This window comes from Sapajus apella, unplaced genomic scaffold (genome assembly GCF_009761245.1).
Source record: "Sapajus apella isolate SASKATOON/1434 unplaced genomic scaffold, GSC_monkey_1.0 scaffold6, whole genome shotgun sequence".
Lineage (NCBI taxonomy): Eukaryota > Metazoa > Chordata > Mammalia > Primates > Cebidae > Sapajus > Sapajus apella.
In genome coordinates this window covers 39,906,248-39,927,009 of record NW_022436946.1, presented here as the reverse complement: position 1 = coordinate 39,927,009, position 20,762 = coordinate 39,906,248, and the positions used below count along the sequence as shown (strand labels likewise).

At 38.8% G+C, this 20,762-nt stretch overlaps 1 protein-coding gene across 6 annotated transcripts in view; it reads left to right on the top strand.

The window, feature by feature from the left end:
- Positions 1-20,762, top strand: part of FIG4 (FIG4 phosphoinositide 5-phosphatase) — a 134,135-nt gene that overhangs the window by 100,371 nt on the left and 13,002 nt on the right. For 4 of the 6 annotated variants that reach the window (XR_004267896.1, XM_032275056.1, XM_032275060.1 and 1 more), the window contains 2 exons: positions 356-438; positions 4,325-4,411. Coding sequence is in view for 5 of the 6 variants with exons in the window: in XM_032275056.1 (XP_032130947.1) it covers positions 356-438; positions 4,325-4,411 (170 nt within the window). In the remaining variant the exon portion in view is untranslated. Of the gene's footprint in view, positions 1-355; positions 439-4,324; positions 4,412-12,709; positions 12,820-20,762 lie in introns of those variants that run through there. The other 2 variants (XM_032275057.1, XM_032275058.1) reach the window with 2 other exon arrangements.

The following is a 20,762-nucleotide window of genomic DNA, read 5'->3' as shown; positions in this document are numbered from 1 at the left end:
TTTTGTACTGTAACAGCAGAGCTGAGTATTTGCAACAGAGACAGCATAACCAAAAAAAGCTTAAAATATTTACTATCTGGCCTTTTACAGGATAAGGTTACCAACTCCTGCCTTATACAAAAACAGCTAGTAATTATTTAGCAGCTTTTTTTAATCCTAGAATAAACTATTTTTAGCAGAAATGGAAGTCAGATTTTTAAAAAACCATTAACTAAGAAGTTTAATGAACAGGTTAAAGAAACATCGTGATTGCTTTTGTGGCAAAATTCACAGTTTTGTTTTCCTTTGGAAATTACTGATATTCTAGATGTTTAAAAATTCTGCCTGGTTCTTTTTTTTTTTTCTTTAACCCCAGAATGTGGCCCAACCCATGAAAGAGCTATATGGAATTAACCTCTCAGATGGCCTCTCAGAAGAAGATTTCTCCATTTATTCAAGGTAAGATACTTTCATATAGGCATTAAAGATAAATGAGTATTTATTATAACGTTTTACAGTAACTTATATCTAGTGTAACTTTTTGTATGTATATTTTTTTGGAGATGGAGTCTCACTCTGTCACCCAGGCTGGAGTGCAGTGGTGTCATCTTGGCTCACTGCAACTTCTGCCTCCTGGGTTCAGGCGATTCTCCTGTCTCAGCCTCCCAAGTAGCTGGGATTACAGGTGCACACCACCACACCTGGCTAATTTTTTGTATTTTAGTAGAGACGCGGTTTCACCGTGTTGCCCAGGCTGGTCTCGAACTCCTGAGGTCAGGCAATCCACCCTCCTTGGCCTCCCAAAGTGCTAGGATTACATGCGTGAGCCATCGCACCCTGCTTAGTATACTTTTAAGAAATGAAAATGGTCAACAGTACAGAAGAAAATGAATTCCACTTAAAATGTAGTTTCAGCACTGAAGCAGTCAAATTCTGAAACATTGATTTATATTTGGAGTTAAAGCGCTAAATGCCTGAGACTCTGCCCCTCAGTGACAAAAATTTATGATGCATGCAAGTATCGGCACTACTCATATGCAAACTACAAACCAAAGTACCAGTACATTCCTGCATTTCTAAATCCACAAGATCAAAGTCCCTTCTCACAAAATAAATCTAGGATATTGACAAATGAGGACCTTGTATTGCTTTAGGCCCTAGTTGCTGGTGGAAGTGGTGGCTGAGGAGGAAAAAGAAAACAGTAATAATAGGGTGTCAATTCACAATGTTATAGGCCTTCATTAGGCAGATCTAGTTGAAAGGAGGGGATACTCATAAGGTATTCCCTGAAACATGTACATAATTTTGTATTTATATGTGTCCTTTTGAGAAGATACAGTTACCAGATTCTCAAAAGAACCCTTCATTCAGAAATCCCCGAGAACCTGATGAGAACATTGCAAACACCTCTTCAGCCTAATACATGGATTTAGAAGACCTGGTTATTGCATATGAATACAATTCCACTTATACAGATTTGTAAATGTGTGTGTAAAATGTAAATTGTGTAATATAAAATGAGCACTGATCTTCAGTTCTTTTTAAATAAGGGCATTTCATTTACAGTATCTATTGAATTAGATACTGTCAGCTTTTTGTTTCAAATTAAGAAAAATTATAATATATAAAATATAAAATGCACAGCATTTCTTGACTGCCAAAGCAGCTCCTGTAACTTGCACTCTTTTGAATATGCATCATTTTCTGACTATAAGCCAATTTAGTCATCAGAGCACAGCCACATCCTCCTCATTCTGACACACAAACACACAGTACTTACTCATCATGGCTGTCAGAACTCTGTAGCAAAGCTCTGTAGTAGTTGAAGTGGGCCTTTACAAACTGTGTGGTCTGAAGAATGAATTAACTGAAGCTAGTGATTGAGTAATATGACTTTGTTTATTGCAGAGGGCATGAGTGTGTATGCCAAGGATTGAAGGGGTTACTTCAAGGGAGGGAGGAACCCACATCCTGAATAATACCTCCTTTCATTTGTATAACACTTTACACTATTTGGTTTGTTCTTTAGACAATTCTGTAGTAGATTAAAAGGATATTATCCCCTTTTGTATGCTAACAGTACAGCAAGTAAAGCCATTTAATGCCTTATCCAGGAGTCATATCCTGTGTTTCTGGGTACTGTGTGATTTTAGGCTGTTCCCTCCTTTTTGTCCTCTTGATCATAATCAGCTGCCACTGCTCAGGATGCAGACCTCGGGGGAAGGGGAGAAACCATATCCTGTGTTTCTGGGTACTGTGTGATTTTAGGCTGTTCCCTCCTTTTTGTTGTCTTGATCATAATCAGCTGCCTCTGCTCATAATGCAGACCTGAGGGGAAGGGGAGAAACAGAGGGCTGGCCCTGTCTGTGAGTACCCCTTCCTGTGGGCACACTGGCCTTACGAGGCTTCTCCCTCCCTGCGTTGCCTGCCCCAGAACATCTCCCCTCTCCATCTGCCATGGGCATTGCAGTAGGCAGAGGAACCCTCCTTCCATCAGTATCTGTCAGGTAACTGCCAGAGGATAACCAAGGGATATTCAGGGACTGGCACCGACTTTTGGCTCAAATAGGCCCTGGGGCTTTCTTAGTGCCTCCTTTGATCCAAAGGGCAGAGTTTCAGGGCAGGGCTAGAACCCGGGTAGTTCTGTACTGAATTGGCAGGTGCCCCTGCCACCCCATTTCTGCACTCAGTTGGGTGGTTATGTTTGTGCACATAGTAGACAGTGAGCTAGCCTGGCTTGCATATAACAGCTCCCACCTGGCCTATCACAGAACACCATGGAGAAGGGAAGCCACACAGCTAGGAGTGGTTTCCGCAGCAGCCTGTCTTCCAGCTTCCCATTCTGCCTGTTTTTCCTACACTGGACCTTGCCCACCTTTGGACTACTAAGGATTTCTCGGTTTCGTAGTTTTATTCTAATTGCTGAGCCCTACTGTCTATGTCTTCCTTTTCCCTCATCTTTTCTAGTATCTTTGGTTTGCTGTTTGACCAGACCTGAAAGCTTTCTGCTTACTTCCTTGAAGCTTCATACACTTGCCAGTTTTTAAAAAACCCTGGCAGTGATTGCACACCTGATTTGGGAAGTTTAAAGTTCTGTACAAATAATCAGTACTACGTGGCATTCTTCCCAAAAAATGGATCAAAATGTTTCACTTGCTGAAGATAAAAGTTGGATAAAAGCAAGCTGTTTGAAAATTTTTCAGTAGCACTGTAATGATACAATAATTGGTAGTTTCTGTAACACTTTCTCGACCTTTAAAAAAGTTAATGAAAAACAAATGATAAACTTTTCCATAGTCTTCAAAGGAAAATATTTTTAAATAGTTAAAAAAATGGAAAGGAAATCAGTTCTTTTATCCTTCCCTGTAACCTCCCATGGGCACATTAGGACAAAACTGCAAAACTACATCCCTGAAGGAAAGACAGATCCATGCAGTCCAAGCAGGCTTCCAGCAGATATGTGCTCCAGAAAGCTGGAGGTGGAGAGGATAGCCTCTCCACCTGCTGAGCTGGCCCAGGCCACTCTCTCTGGCTCTTAGCTCAAAGCCTGCCTTAGTGCTGTTCCAAGTCTTCTGATAAGCGCTATTCAAGACCTTTGAGAAGAGGTCCTATGGCCGTAGTGCTCATCAGTGGGCATCCCCAGTCTTGGTTGAAAGCATTCCTCTTCACATGTTATGCACTTATACGTATTTGGTATTATTTGTATACGGGAAATTGAAAAATACTTGATAAATTATTATAAATTATAGAAAAGACTAAAAAAAAAAAGAAAAGAAACTTCCTTTTCAATGTGTTTAGAGTACTTGATGGGGGGATTTTTGTGGTCTGGAGGAAACTGAGTTCGTGGCCTGTTCTCAGCAGTGTCTCTGCTTCAGGTGGCGGATCCCCAGCCTGAACCTGACCTTTCCATGTCACTTGTCTCACTGCCAGCACCACTCTGCATGCTTTCCCATGCATCCTGCATTCCACACATTAGATATGTGTCACCCTTAGATGTACAAGGCTCTGCAAGATCATCTTCCTGGCTTCAGGAACATTTGTGTTCAAGCTCTGCACCATGTTTAAATTAATATAAAAGTTCAGTGGTGTGCACATTTGATTTCATTTTATCCATGATTATGGCTTATATTTTAAGCAGAATCCCTTTTTCTACTTTTAACAAGCCCACTCTAAAATCATGCAAAGTCTTATGTTACATAGGGTACTCTTAGGTGCTTTTCTGAAATAAACATACTACTGTCATTTGAAAGCTTACACCATTTTATGTAATCTAATTAATTAATTAATTAGAATTAATTGCAAGTACTCCTTTCTTTGGCTTACTCTTATCCATTGTAACTTGTAGATTTGTTCAGCTGGGGCAGAGTCAACATAAACAAGACAAGAATAGCCAGCAGCCCTGTTCCAGGTGCTCAGATGGAGTTATAAAACTGTAAGTACCAAATTAGACCTTTAAAGAAATCTTTGTAGTCATGCCATTCATAGGGCTTTCTTTAAAGACTTAAGAAAAAGATTCACTCTTGTCACCAAATTAGTATAAGCACTGAAGTATCTCCTTGTGATACCTTACTCGAGAAAAACTGGGTCTCTGTGGGATAGGGAAGAGGTTGACAGCCGTGGTGGTCCTGAAATGCATCTTTGGAGGTGGGATTGGCATTGATGGAGGCTTCCGACCTGAACTCTGCCCTCCACTGTGTAGAAGTGGGATGGTGAAAGAGCTCTGATCCTGGAGACATGCTCAAGTTCAATACAAGAGCTTTGAGGATATGGATAGATTTGTCTCTTCTAGCTATGACTCCTCATCAGTTTTAATAACTTGCTGTAAGTTAAACAGGTGTTTTGTGAAATCTTAAATAAACAGAAATATGTTCAAATCATACTACTCCCCAGTTTTTTACCTTGAGCAAATAACTGCTATGGATTCAGTTTCCTCATCTGCAAAAGAGAATAATAGCACCTACTTTGTAGGAAAGTGATGAGACTCAAATAAAATAATGCACACAAAGTGCTTAGAGTAGTGTCTAGAATACATTCCCAAATAGTTGTGATCACCATCATCATCCTCTTCTTCATATTCATCGTTATTGCCTGCTTGTTGGGGCCTAACAAAGCAGAGGGTTGTGACCAGAAGAGGCTCCCTGATGCCATATGCTCAGTTGAGTTGCTTCTATAAAATGAGTCGTTGTGGAAATTCAGTGAGGTAGTATATGTGAGGCATCTAGCTCAGTGTCTGGCATACATTTGACATTTAGTAAATGTTCTCCTCCTTTAGACCAACTTTATCAGTTTCATCAATTAATCGTTTATTTGAATAGGCATTGATTGCCTAACTTCTCTGTATCTCACATCTGCAGGTTCTTAATTGATGGCTCAGAGGCTGTTACAGTAATCCAGGCAAAAGCCTTTTAGAGAGTAGTGGCTGTGAGGATTTTGAGAATGATGGATCTGAAAAATATCTAGCTGGTGAAATGGACAGAACTTGGATCCTGACTCACAGAGTGGGGAAGAGGAGGGTATTATTAAGAACGACCCTTAGGTTTTTTGGTTTGTGTAACAGTTTTGATTCATTCATTAATTCATTCACCTACTCATTCAGCATGTAGGTATTGAGTATGTCTGTGTTAGAACCATTCAAAGCTGCCATTCACTGAGGTCAGGAGCACTACAGGAGGACCTGATTTGCCTTTAATGTAGCATCAAAGTGGAGGAGTTTAGGAGGCAGTTGGATCAACCTATCTGGAACTCAGAAGAGAGCCTGGGCTGGGGATGTAAATGTTCTTGAGTCATAATGAAAGCCACCAGTTAAGAATAAGTCTGCCTAGGAAGAGAGACTACAGTGAGAACAGTCTACAGCTGATCTTGGCAGGGATCTGAGTCTAATGGCTGAGACAGCGACATAGAAAACCCTACAAGGGAAACAGAGATGGCTAATCTGAGAAGTGGAAGGAACCCCAAACCGTATTTTCTCACAGCCTTCAAAAATGTTTTTTATCCCTTCTTTCTCTCCCCAACACTATTTTTTCTTTTCTTTTCTTTTTTTTTTTTTTCTTTTTTTGGTTTGGTATATAAGCTCCTATTAATTTAGAGACCATTTTTTTTTGGTTATCACTATTTAGCATATGGAACTATGGGCTCTTAAATGAATTGAAGTAGATATGGCCAAAGAAGGAGAGTATTTAACTGTGCTAATAAAATAAGAGACTCTGTTAACCAAATTGTGTTATACAAAGTGATTATTCCATTAAAATAATATGATACAACTTATGAGGAGATGATAAAATGAACATAGCATACAAAATAAAAATAAAACATTTCCCCCGTTTTCTTCAACATTGTTTCTAATTTGATCTGTAATTGGTCTTACAGTTATTACTTTCACATTCTTTTTCTTAGAATATTTAGTATTTGCCTTTGAGTCCTAGCACAGATGAAAACCATGTGGATCTAGAATTTTTTAACCTTTTCCACTTAATTAGTAAAGAATCTGTCATGAGGGTGTTTTTGCACAGTATCTTCAGCAGGTTAACAAAGAGCTTGGTAGCTCAGCATTATGTTGTCATGGCAACTGCCCAAGAATGTTTTTGGTGTTTTGTGTGTGTGTATGTGTGTGGGCGTGCACACAGGTGTGCACAGGGACGTGCTTTAAACTGAAACCCTAGCCAGGTTCTTAAAATGTCGACTATCCATTTTTAGATTTCTAAAGCTATGCCAAAACCAAGAGAAATTACATTTATATGGGATTCTTGAAATTCTCCTCTTGCTATGTTTTGTTTTCTAGTATATTTAAAAGTCATAATAAGTTTAAGTTCATATACATATGCATCTCCCCATCTCTGGATAGTTCATAATCTTACCAGTTTTTCTTGAAATCATGAGGAAACCAGTTTTTTCTTTTCTAAATATGAGATATTTATAACATCAAATGTAAAAAATTTTGACAGTAAATAATTTGCAAGAAGCCAGTGGAACAGGGGCTCATGAAATGAGCATGCAGAAACATGGATGGGCAGCTGGACACTTTCAACCACGGTCTTGCAGGACTTTGCTTTGAAGTGGATATTAAACCCCAAACTGGTCAATGTCTATACTGTCATTCCAGACACCCTAAGCTGTAGTTTGTGTGACCACTCGTAGGGGTGGTGATCAGGGAGAAATGGCATTAGCCAACATTGACTGAATACCCACTCAGTGTGTGATGGGCACTGTTCTGTGTACCGTAGGCTGTACTCAGTTCCCACAATAACCCTATAAAGTAGATCTTACTATCACTTCCATTTTATAGATGGAGAAACTGAGGCACAGAGAAGTTATGTAACTTGTCCAAGGTCATACAGCTAGCAAGTAGAGGAACCAGGATTTAAACCCACACGGGCTGGCTCCAGAGCCCATGATCTCCATCACTAACCTATGAATGCCTGTTGTTACCAGCTGCTTTCCAACCACTGGGCTAGCAATGCTGGGTTATGAGCATTAACAGACCTCATTTTGGGCGTCTGACATGACCTGGATTTGTAGACACCTGTATATTCAGAGATAATAATATTTCTGCTCTGTTGCTCTTGAGTTTTAAAAAATACTTAAGGAGAACATACCTTTATTCTTTCCCCAGTACCTAGCATACTGTCCCTAATGTAGACACACTTAAGTTTCCTAGGCAAGCATACTTTGTTTGACTGATTTGGTAACATGGCATAGAGGTTGTTTAGCCATCACTGGAAGAGTGTTGCTGATATTTAGGGTTATTTTAATCCTACAAGGTTATACACAAGATGACAACCCATCTTCTTGTCTCTAGAACTGTACCTTAAATGGAGTGCTCAGTAAATATTTACTGAAATGCACTATCACCCCCCCATGTGATACCCATGACTATCAGGGCCTGAGTCCCCATGAGCATCCCTAGAATGCTCCCCGGCCGCCTGTGCTCCTCTGGCTTTCAAGGAGGCATCCTTGAACACTTTTTAGTTCTTTCTCTATTCTGTTTCTTCCTTATAAGCCCTCTGCCCCCTCCTGTTTTTTTGTTCCCGTGCTGCTTTCTGAGAGAAAAAAAAAATAAGCACACCAAGTTGTTAGCATTTTTTCCCCTCTACTCTGCCTTGACTGCACTTGTGACCAAATGCCAGGTGAGAAGGACCGGAGTGGCAGGACTTGCTGTGCCTGGTGGGCAGGTGCTGTGGGGCCAGGCAGTGATTCACTATATTCGTGCAAGACCAACATGTTCTCATTTCCCACTCCTACCAGTTCTTGAGAGATTTTAGCTAAGCAACAAATGCCAATCAGTGGCAGGTTAAAAAGGCATGAACACACATATCATTAGTGCTTGCTCTTCTATGGTTCACCTATTCCAGGAATATGTCTCATTTAAAAATCGCCTCTAAGAAATGGTTCAAAATATAACACAGAGTTTGTATAAATATTGTGTATTTTAGGATTCTTCCGGCGCAGGATAAGCTGACATGTAATGCAGGGTAAATAAGTGCTCTTGGCCAGGTGTGGTGGCTCACACCTGTAATCCCAGCACTTTGGGCGGCTGGGGGATGGGGGGGGTCTGATCGTAAGTTCAGGAGTTCAAGACCATCCTGACCAGTATGGTGAAACCCTGTCTACTAAAAATACAAAAATTATCTGGGCATGGTAGCAGGCACCTCTAATCCCAACTACTCAGGAGGCTGAGGCTGGAGAATTGCTTGAACCTGGGAGGCGGAGGTTGCAGTAAGCTGAGATCACGCCACTGCACTCCAGCCTGGGCTACAGAATGAGACTCCTTGTCAAAAAAAAAAAAAAGTACACTTACAGTTTTAGGACCACAAGGTTGCATTTAACCCCTAAGAATCTCTCATAAAAAGTGGCATTTATTTAAGACTAGGTGAGTGAGTGCCCCTCGGTGTGGGCTTCTGCTAGGGGAAGTTTTACTGATCAGAGCATGCTGTTACACAGAATTAGAGCACCACTTCACATTGATGAGATGGGCATGACACAATGGCCATGATTAACTCAACTCATTTACTTTTCATGATGTTAATTTTCAGTAACGCATTCTTCATGTACAAGTCACACCCTGGACTCCCCACCACTACCTCCATTGATTTCATCTGGAACTTTGTAGATACTGCTGTGGTCTGTGTGCAGCAAGCTAAATAAGTATTTCTGCCTTATTGGGTAATTCTTGTTATCTTTTCCAAACACCTGGAATACAGTCTTTAAATGTTTAAGGATTAGAGCAGCTCGGAGACAGTGATCAATGATTAATCAGCTAATTCCCTCCACAGGTGGAGATAATAAGTGATAAGAGCTCCTCAGCCCAAGGAAACTGGGATGTGACCTCTCCTGTCACCCTAGAAATTACCAAGACAGGCTTTCTTCCTTTATCATCCTGACATTTACTTTTTTTTCTCTTTTCCTTTACCCATCTCTGACTTTTTCCAGATGTCTTTTCTATTTCTTATTACCTCTTTCTCCCCTTCCCCATTTATATTTGCCTTCCTTTTGCTTTTCTTCTTTCTCCCTATCCTTTCTCTATCCCCTCCATGATATTTTTAGCTTTAAAAAAAAATACAGTAATTATTCTGAAACACAAGTTCCTGTCATGCATATTCTAGGTTAGTGCTTTTCAGACAACAATTCTGGAAATCAGTTAGTCATGAAATTAATTTAGTAGGCCTGTGAAGTGAAATAAAATATCACTGAACTGAATACAATATAAAGTATGATCACAAGGCACATATTACGAATAAGCCTTGTTTCATGAAACTTGTGTTTCTGTGCACAAGTTTAGCATGTGTGTACCTGTTTGCCATGCAACATGTATTTCTTACTGTGGGTGACGTCACAGTTTGGATTTGCTGTGCATTATGCATTATGAATTCATCTTTTCTGGAACCATAAGAATTAGAAAACTTAGCTCTATTCCTGGCATCTGGACACTTATTGTTTGTTGAATGAATGAAAGGATGAGTGAATGACTCCTGTTGGGGGTAATTACAAAAAGAGAAGAGGAGTGAGGAACAAGAGCAGTTTCTGTGGCACACCCAGAGTGGATAAAATAAATGCAGGCCTTGGAAAATACACTTCCATTACTTCCAGTGAATTGGGAGCCGGGATAAGCATGTGAGGCAAGAAGATAGCAAGAAGCTCCAACTGAAAATCAAAATGAAAAAGCTATCAGACAAGAAAAGGACCAACGGAGGAAAATGAATGCCTCTTCATTTGAATACTATCTGCAATAGCATCTGCTGTTGTTAAACAAGAAAAACATATTGCAACAAAGTGAATTTGTTAAAATTTGGGGGGAGGGCTATCCTGAATGTTTTTAGTACATATGGAATGACAAATGAAGTTTAATTATGAGTATCTAAAATGACTGGGTTTTTTTAATTTTTTTTTTTATATAATTTAACATAGTGCCCGTTTTATTTTGGTAAGTACAAAGCTTACCACATACAAGAGCTTTCATGGGCTCATGTCAGAGCCTAAGTACCCACTTCACATGGGAAGGTGGTCCTGTTGCACCGCTTTTGGAGACCCATACATAGTTCTGTGTGTTTAATCCAAGGGACAGATAGAAATAAGATCAGGAAGAGATGCTAAGGGAAAGAGTATTACTCTTATCCTTAAAGCTGTGTTCTAATCAGGGGAGCAACAGGCTTACATTTGCATTTTGGAAAGGTCACTCTGGAAGTGATGTGGACAGTGGATTAGAGGTGGACAATAAACAACATATCTGTTGGAAACATCAGGACAAGAAAGTGATTGGAGTCTGCTGTTGGCAGAAATAAAGCTGAAATAGAGAAGGGATATTCTTTTACAAAGGTAGAATCTGTAAGTCTTCTCAAAACTCGTTAGTGGATTGGGTTTCAGGAACATTTGAGAGGCCAGGGGTTTTATAGCTTGGTTGACCATCTATAGTGGCAAGTTGCCAGGATAGCAAATATACAACAAATCCAAGTTTGGAAAGTAAAATGGTGAGTTTCAGACAATAATGGGAAATCTAAGATGATACATCTGGGCCTCAAGAAGTTTTAGATTAGAGAGATTCAATAATTTGGGTTTTTTCTGCTCTTGATTTAAAAAGCAAATAAGTTAAATTTCTTAACTTTCTCTAAACTAAAGGAGCCCAAGTTAAATAGATTATTTATATGTGCTTTAAACATTTTCTAGAGATTCATTTTAGAATCCCTAGAAAACATTCTTAATTACACTCCTAAATTACATTCTTAAAGGGAAGGCATTCTTAAAGGGAAAACATTCTTTAATTTCTGATAGAGACAAAGATTTTATGGTTTTTAAATGTATTTTTGTCTCATAAGACACTCTTACTTTTTACATGAGCAAGCAGGTTAATCCTGGGGAGCAGATTTGGATCTGATGTGGTCATATGAAGGATATTACTCATTGATTTTCTTTGCTGTGTATACAGGAACCACATTTTTTAGTGGTTTAACCTTTTGTTATGTTGTTAGTTTACCAAATTATCATCAGTTTTGTGTATGGGAAATGGGTGGGAGGATTTGGGCCAGATGGAGTAATTACTGAGCCTTGTGCTGTGTCACGGTGCCTTCCTGACAACCGTTCCTTTTGTGAAATGAAGATGAGTGTCCAGGTATGATGTATTTATAGCCTTTGTCTCCTCTGAGCATATACTAGAAGTCTTTTCAGTTAAGATAAACTTTTGGCTGAAATACAAGAAAACGTGTTTCAATTTTATATTTAAATAGAATCACAATGCCCTTGGCATGTTACTCAGAACCTTAAAAAGTACAAACTCTGGCCAGGCATGGTAGCTCATGAATTCCCAGCCCTTTGGGAGACTGAGGTGGCTGGATCACAAGGTCAGGAGTTCGAGACCACCCTGGCAAACACGGTGAAACCCTGTATCTACTAGAAATACAAAAATTAGCCAGGCATGGTGGCACATGCCTGTAGTCTCAGCTACTCAGAAGGCTGAGGCAGGAGAATTGCTTGAACCCGGGAGGCAGAGGTTGCAGTGAGCCAAGATCTTACCACTGCACTCCAGCCTGGGTGACACAGCAAGACTCCATCTCAAAAAAAAAAAAAGAAAAAACTGCCTTAAGTCCAAATTGTGTTTAAAGTTTACTAACAGACCTTTTAGTATTATATAAGTAATTTTCCATGTTAAGTATTTTAATGTTATTACTTATTTTCCTTAGGGTCTTATGAAGAAATTTGAGAAATCATTACTCTGGAAATCTATTGCATTCTATTTTTGTAATTAAAGATCTGCTCATGTTTTATAAACATCTTTCTGCCCTCCCTCCCAATTTTATGGGAACAGAAAATCCTTGATAAATGTAACCTACTATGTGGTATTGTTCATCTAAAACTAATCTAAAAAGACTTTGAGTTCTTGAGGGCAAGGCCCATCTGTCTTTGTATCCCCAGTCTCTATCATGATACCAATAACATTAAATTATATAAATGAGGAATATTTGGCATTCAACAATTTTACCTCTTTTAGGAATTTTATGCAGTAATGCATAAAATGTAAGAGAGATGCAAGGGTTAACAAATTGGAGCAAATGGCAAAGCAAATGATAAATATTTGTAAGTTTTCACTTTACTATGGTTTATTTTTGGTTTTAGATGTACCAACTCAGAGTCCTGGGCAGGCATCTCTTGATTTTCCCAACTGACAAACTACTGCTATTCTTATTAGTTAAGTTACACATTGTCTTAGGACAGGCTAAAATGGACCATGGTTTTCTGATTTTAGATTCCCTACTGCTACCAAATGTCTGAAGCTCTTGAGAAAATTTCCTCGCATAGGTAAACTAGCTCTTGAAGTCCCTTGATCAACATGTCTAGAGGAACCATGATTTCCTGATTTGTATTTGCCTGTTGTTTCCAAATACACGAAGCTCTAAAAGATTTGCTTTGTTTTTATATTTAACCAGCTTTTAGAATTTTATGATTTTAGAAAACTATTGTGGTTTGATCTTACTTGGAAAGAGTAGAAATTTTTATATTCTTAAAAATATTGCCTCTCAAACCCACTTTCTGTTAACTTGCAAAAACACTCAGTATAAGATGGTTTTACGTCCATTATTAAAGTTTTTATTCTGTATGTATGATGTCACCAAAATCCTAATTAAATCCTGAAATGTCTGAATAAAATGTATCCTGTCCTTATTCTGAAGAGAAAAAGAATTGAGACTATCTTGACTTTCTTAACTATTTTGTTTTACTCTTTATGTTAAAAATGTATGAATGTCAAAATAAAATCAATTCATACTCTTTAAGCATTTTATGTCAGAGAAGTGTGTTAGTTTTTTTAAATAAAACTCTTTTAGGCTTATTTCAAAACATAAATAGCTAAATTGGTAGCTCATTTATCATGTGGCTTGAAAATACAAAAGTAAATTAAATAGAATTAGTGTGCTCAAATACATTTATTTTTGATAGTAGAATAGAGCTAGGAAAATTGTTATGGTAATCTTAGAAGCATCAGTAAATGTTTAACAGATAGAAAAAGAACAAAAAAATGTAATTTTAGATGTCTTTCTGACAATGCTGCATAAAATTATATTGAAGCGTCTTAGGCCAGTAACTTTGTTTTGCTCACTCCTATCTGTTCATTATTATTCCTATTTGCCCAAAGATTTTGTTTTTATTACTTGTTTTGAACAGTTTTAGCTCTTAGACTTTGTCATGCTATAACAGAATCAGTTACTGGTTTGTTTATAAATCATGTAGGTGATTAAATTAAGCTTATTGTTTATTAAGTTTATTGTTTCTCCTTAACCTTTAATTTTTATTTATTTATTTTTTAATCTGAAACCTTGGATATGTTTCCCTGCAGTCTTATAATAAGAAACTCAACTGGTGTAATCTGAATTATTCACATACTTATTTATTCCCAAAGCCTCTCTATAATGACTTCTAGAGATACAAAGGGATAATCAGACTTGTGTGGAGAAGTACACGATGGCGTTTTCAGGATGTCCCATAATGTGCATACATGTGTACACACACGAGTGTGAGAGTGTGTGTATGCATGTGAGTGTGTAGCGTATTAGGACTATGAAATTTGAGAACTGGAAAATGATTAGACATCATCTGATTCTGTCCTCTGATTTTATAAGAATAGTCCTAGAGAAGGTCAGTAGTTCACTCAGAGTTACTTTTTTTTTTTTTTTTTTAATTTAAGTTCTGGGATACATGTATAGAACACGTAGGTCTGTTACATGTGTAGAACATTTAGGTCTGTATACATGTGCCATAATGGTTTGCTGCATCCATCAACCTGTCATCTACATTAGGCATTTTTCCTAATGCTATCCCTCCCCTAACTCCCCAGCCCCTGACAGGTCATGGAATGTGGTGTTCCCCTCCCTGTGTCCATGTGTTCTCATAGTTCAACTCCCAGTTATGAGTGAGAGTATGTGGTGTTTGGGGTTCTTGTCCTGTGTTAGTTTGCTGAGAATGATGGTTTCCAGCTTCATCCATGTCCCCTGCAAAGGACATGAACTCATCCTTTTTTATGGCTGCATAGTATTTCATGGTGTATATATGCTGCATTTTCTTTATCCAGTCTATCATTGATGGGCATTTGGGTTGGTTCCAAGTCTTTGCTATTGTGAATAGTGCTGCAGTAAACATACATGTGCATTATAAAATGATTTATAATCCTTTGGATATATACCCAGTAATGGGATTGCTGGGTCAAATGATATTTCTGGTTCTAGATAGTTGAGGAATCACCACACTATTTTCCACAATGGTTGAACTAATTTACACTCCACCAACAGTGTAAAAGTGTTCCTATTTGTCCGCATGCCCTCCAACATCTGTTGTTTCCTAACTTTTAAATGATCGCTATTCTAACTGACGTGAGATGATATCTCATTGTGGTTTTGATTTTCATTTCTCTAATGATCAGTGATGGTGAGCTTTTTTTTATATATTTGTTGGCTGCAGAAATGTCTTCTTTGGAGAAATGTCTGTTCATATTCTTTGCCCACTTTTTGATGGGGTTGGTTTTTTTTTCCTTGTAAATTTGTTTAAGTTCCTTGTAAATTCTGGGTATTAGCCCTTTGTCAGATGGATAGATTGCAAAAATTTTCTCCCATTCTGTAGGTTGCCTGTTCACTCCGATGATTGTTTCTTTACTTTTGCAGAAGCTCTTTAGTTAATTAGATCCCATTTTTCTATTTTGGCTTTTTGTTGCCATTGCTTTTGGTGTTTTAGTCATGAAGTCTTTGCCCAAGCCTGTGTCCTAAAGCGTATTGCCCAGGTTTTCTTCTAGGGTTTTTATGGTTTTAGGTCTTATGTTTAATTCTTTAATCCATCTTGAGTTAACTTTTGTATAAGCTGTAAGGAAGGGGTCCAGTTTCGGTTTTCTGCATATGGCTAGCCGGTTTTCCCAACACCATTTATTAAATAGGGAAACCTTTCCCCATTGCTTGTTTTTGTGAGGTTTGTCAAAAGTCAGATGGTTGTAGATATGTGGCGTTATTTCTGAGGCCTCTGTTCTGAACAGAACAGATCAGGGTTGCTTTTAAATGGTAAAGCTGGGACTCAAATTTGTTTATTTGGGCCTCAGAAACAAAGTGCAGTAACAGAATCTGCTGATCCAGGCACCTGGAGTTTACCCAACGTGTACACCTACTGGATTCAGCTTAAAAGTGGGGGAGCACCCACAGGAAGCATGGTTAATAGCAAACATCCATGTGAGCAAATGGTTAGCAGCTTGTCACCAAAGGAAGAAGAGGGAGAAGACAGAAAACATAAAGCAGGAGTCCTCAAAATGTGGTCTGCAAACCCCTTAAAATGTGGTCTGCTAACCCTCGTTCCAAGACCCTTTGGCTGGGTCTGTGATAGCAAGTCAGTGGCACCAAAGTGTACTGGTGATCATTATTTTTTTCACTCTTACACACTCACGGCAAAAAATGAGAGACAGAGACAGAGAAGAAAGAAAAAAAAATACCAGTTTTATTAAATCTTGACAAAGCAGTAAAAATTATTAAATATTAACACTTGAATGCATGTCTTTTTAGTATTCTTTATGACAAAATGGAAAATATGCATAAAGCACTTCTTGCATATCATAATACTTTTATTTCAAAGTACTGTGGTTGTCTTGAGGAAAAGAACTTGTGTGGTGATTGTCTAAGTTGTGAGCTAACTCACTGTTTTTTTTTATGAGCAAACTCGTTGGTTTTTTTCACCAAACACCAATTGAAATAATGACTGACAGACAAACTGTGTTTCTTCAGGCTTGGATATTTGACAGGCACTTTCTCAAAAATGAACAAAGTAAGCCTGTCACTTCAAGAAAAACAATTTACAGTATTTGTTACCAATGATAAAGTTAGATCTTTCAAGTGAAAATCAGAATTTTTGAAGACATCTATCTACCACCATGAACAATACTTAAGATTTTTTTAGGAGATCAGTAGCAATCTTAACAAATGTGATTTTTTGATATTGTGTAATGAGATGTGTTATCATTTAGATGATCTGCATAAGTGAGTGAACCAGTATTTTCCAGATGACCAATACATGCTGTTAAAGACTCATGCACGGGTAAAAACATTAATTCCAAGTGTAAGATGCATCAATGGATAAGAGTGTGTGGGAAGTTCATTGACGTGGTTTCAGTTCTACATTGCAACTAACCTTTAAGAAACCTGTCAAATTTTGTTGTATTAGCAAATAAAAATATCCAAAGGCTTACTTGGAAGGCTATTAAAATACTGCTTCCTTTTCTAACCATGTATCTCTGTGAGGCCATATCTTCTTCATGTGCTCCAACCAAAACAATGTATCATGACAGATTTTACAGAAGCAGATTTGAGAATCCAGTTGTCTTCTATTCAGCCAGATATAGAAAATATTTGCAAACTGTGAAACATTGCTTCTTTTGCCACTAATTTTTTTGTTTTTAAAATATAGTTATTTTTCATTAAGAAGTTGTTTATGCTATCATGTGTTGAGTTTGTTAGTTTAATAAATGTTTTTTAAACTTCTGTCTTACTGTCTTGTATGGTAAATATCACTAGATATAACCCATATTAACCAAAGCTAATTGAGGTCTTCAATAATGCTTTTAAGAGTGTGAAGGGATTCTGAGACTAAAAGTTTGAGAACTTATTTGCATAGGGTATTTGATTATTTATGTCAATATGCATTACTGAGGCAACCAGGGACATTATTATGTTACAGCCTTGCTCAGTATTTGCCAGCAGGATGATATCTGTGACTGGTTGAAGAAATGTTATTTTCTATGATTTATTATTTTTTAAGGAATTAAGGAAGAAAATGTTCTCTTTTTTTATTTTTATTTTTTATTGAACTTTAGGTTCTGGGATACATGTGCAGATCATGCAGGATTGTTGCATAGGTACATACATGGCAAAGTGGTTTGCTGCCTCCATCCCCCTGTCACCTATATCTGGCATTTCTCCCCATGTTCTCTCTCCCCAACCTCCCCCACTTCCTGCTGTCCCTCCCCTAGCCCCCCACAACAGACCCCAGTGTGTGATGCTCCCCTCCCTGTGTCCATGTGTTCTCATTGTTCAGTACCTGCCTATGAGTGAGAACATGTGGTGTTTGATTTTCTGTTCCTGTGTCAGTTTGCTGAGAATAATGGTTTCCACATTCATCCATGTCCCCGCAAAGGACACAAACTCATTGTTTTTTATGGCTGCATAGTATTCCACGGTGTATATATGCCACATTTTCCTTGTCCAGTCTATCATCGATGGGCATTTGGGTTGGTTCCAGGTCTTTGCTATTGTGCCACAATGAACATATGTGTGTGTGTGTCTTTCTAATAGAATGATTTATAATCCTTTGGTTATATACCCAGTAATGGGATTGCTGGGTCAAATGGAATTTGTTCTCTTTTTAAAGCATTCCATCAAAAACTGATCTGAACTTTTTAGGATGCTTTCAGTTCCAAATAACAGAACCCGTAACTCAACTGGTTTAAATGATAAGATAATTTATTATCTTACTTCCCTGAAAGATTGCAGATGGGCAGGCTCCAAAGCTGGTAGATTCAGGGGCTTTGTGTGATCATGAAATGCCCAGAATTTTCTATCTCTTTGCTGCCCCATTCTCAGTGTTGCCCCATCCTCAGACCAGTAGCAAGTTGGCTGCAGCAATTCCAGGTGCCACAGTCAGACACAGTAGTGCCCAGGGCAGAGGGGAAACACTGTCTCAGTGTCTCCTCCTTAGGAGCAAGGAGTCCCAGAACTTGCTCAGCAAATTTCTCATGCCCAAATGGCCAGGACTGGGTCAGATGCTAACCCCCACATATGTTACTGCAAGGCTATGGGCTGATGGTAATTGGCTTAGAATAATCATTCAGGGTGCATGGATATGGGGAAGTCAATCAGATGACTTAGTTATTATAAACAAAATCCTTTCTACTTATCCAGTTAACTGAAAATTCATTTTCACAGGTGCCCAAAAAGAGAGGTAGCCTGAATCTGTGGAAATAATTCTAGGCCAGAGAATCAGGTGCTCTGGGATCTGATCCCATGCCTTCCACTGTTGAGCTGTGAGTCCTTACCTGTCCAGGTTGTGGCTGCATTGCTGGTGCTTGGACTAGAGCACTAGGTCTGGGATCATCTATTCATTGGCTCATTTATTCCCTTACTCACTCCTTCATTCAATAATATTTATTGAGTGCTCACTCAGTTGTCTAAGTCACACGAAGGGTACAAATCAGCACTAAAATGCTGCCTGTTTAGCCATGACAGACGTTGTTCCTCCTGTGCTGCACACACAAATTCAAAGCCCAATGGGAAGTAAGATCCAAACTGTTCGCTCATGCAATAAATTATTTAGTGTCCTCAGCAAAGAGTCCTTGCTACAAAGCTTGTTAGTGAACAGTTATATCCCAAGTTTCCCCTCATCTTATTAAATATGAAATTTGTTTAAAAATGAAAACATAGTAAAATATATTCTGAAAAAGGTAAGTCTTTGTCCCAGGAAAGATGCTTGCGGGCCTGGCTGTCTATAGTTGTCCCAGTTCCCTCAGTATCAGAAAGAGTATGATGCAGAAACCAGGCAGTTAGGGGAACAGAAGGACAGCTGTGAGAAATGAGACCATGTTCTCGGAATATCCAAGGACACTCTTGTGTTGTGGTTCCCAGATAAGATTCTTAGAAAGGTTTTATTTTTTTTAAACCAAGCTGGTAAAATTTCGCAGACATTTCTCATGTGCAGTATTGGTTAATTTTTCATGTCACATGAAGTGTTGAGATAGCTGGGAATGTTTATCTCAGAGAAGAGTATTAGGAATCATGTGATCATTCCCTCAAGTAATATTGGAATCACTGTCAAAGGAAGCAGGGCTTTCTGAGTTGTTTCAGGGACCAATAAATGGAACATATAGGGAGGAAGATTTAGGGTTGCTGAAGAGAACATCTTTCTAACAACCAGAGCTATCGACAGTGACCTGTAAACATTCCATTATTGAAAGTCCTGAGTCCTCATTACTACGAGTACCCAAGCAGAGGCAGGGTAACCTTCTACCAGCAGTGTGATGGAGAGCATCTTCATTTGGCTCAAGATTAGACAAGATGATTGGAATAAAGGTCATTTAAAGATTCTATAATTATTATCACAGCCACAAGTCATCTAATAGTTGGAATCATTAACAGCTTAAAACAGAAGGTGATTCATTTATTCAACAAATACCTAAGCACCTACTATGTGTCAGGAACTGTTCTAGTCACTGGGGACACAGTAAAGAATAAGACTGACAGGGTTCCCGAGGGCCCTTCTGTTTTAGGGTAGGCAGACAGGCATTGACCTAATAAACACATAAGTAAGACAGTTTCATATTAGGATAAATGCCCTGAAGAACACAAAGCAGGGAATGTGAGAGAGTGATTGGAGCAGGTACGGGTCAGGAGCTGTGTTTTTTTTGTTTGTTTGTTTTTGTTTTTGTTTTTTTGAGACAGAGTTTTGATCTTGTTGCCCAGGCTGGAGTGCAATAGTGCGATCTCAACTCACCGCAACCTCCACCTCCCAGGTTTAAGCAATTCTCCTGCCTCAGCCTCCTGCGTATCTGGGATTATAGGCATGTGCCAACACGCCTTGCTAATTTTGTATTTTTAGTAGAGACGGGGTTTCTCCATGTTGGTCAGGCTGGTCTCAAACATCCAACCTCAGGTGATCCACCCAGTGCTGAGATTACAGGCTTGAGCCACTGCGCCCAGCTGGAGCTGTTTTAAATTAGGCTTGGAGGGAAGTTTTCTCTGCGGAGTTAATGTTTAAGCTGAGAACTTAATGAAAAAGAGCAGTCTGCCGTGAGACGACTGGGGAAGAGTGTTTGAAGAAGTGTTTGAAGCATACACAAAAGGCTGGGGCAGGAATAAACTTGGCATGTTTGAGAAACAAGCTGATGTGGTTAGGCTTTGTGTTTCCGCCCAAATCTCATCTTGAATTATAATCCCCATAATCCCCACTTGTCAAGGGAGAGACCAGGTGGAAGTTATTGAATCACAGGGGCGGTTTTTCCCCATGCTGTTCTTGTGATAGTGAGTTCTCATGAGATCTGATGGTTTTATAAAGTGCTCTTCCTCCTTTACTCCTCACTTCTCCTTCCTGCCATCTTGTGAAGAAGGTACTTTTCTTCCCCTTCACCATGATTGTAAATTTCCTGAGGCCTTCCCAGCCATAATGAACTAAGAGTCAAGCAAACCTCTTTGCATTATAAATTACCCAGTCTAGGGGAGTTCTTTTTAGCAGTGTAAAAATGGACTAATATGCAAGCTGAAGGCTGGGTTAAAGGCACAGAGCAATGTCCT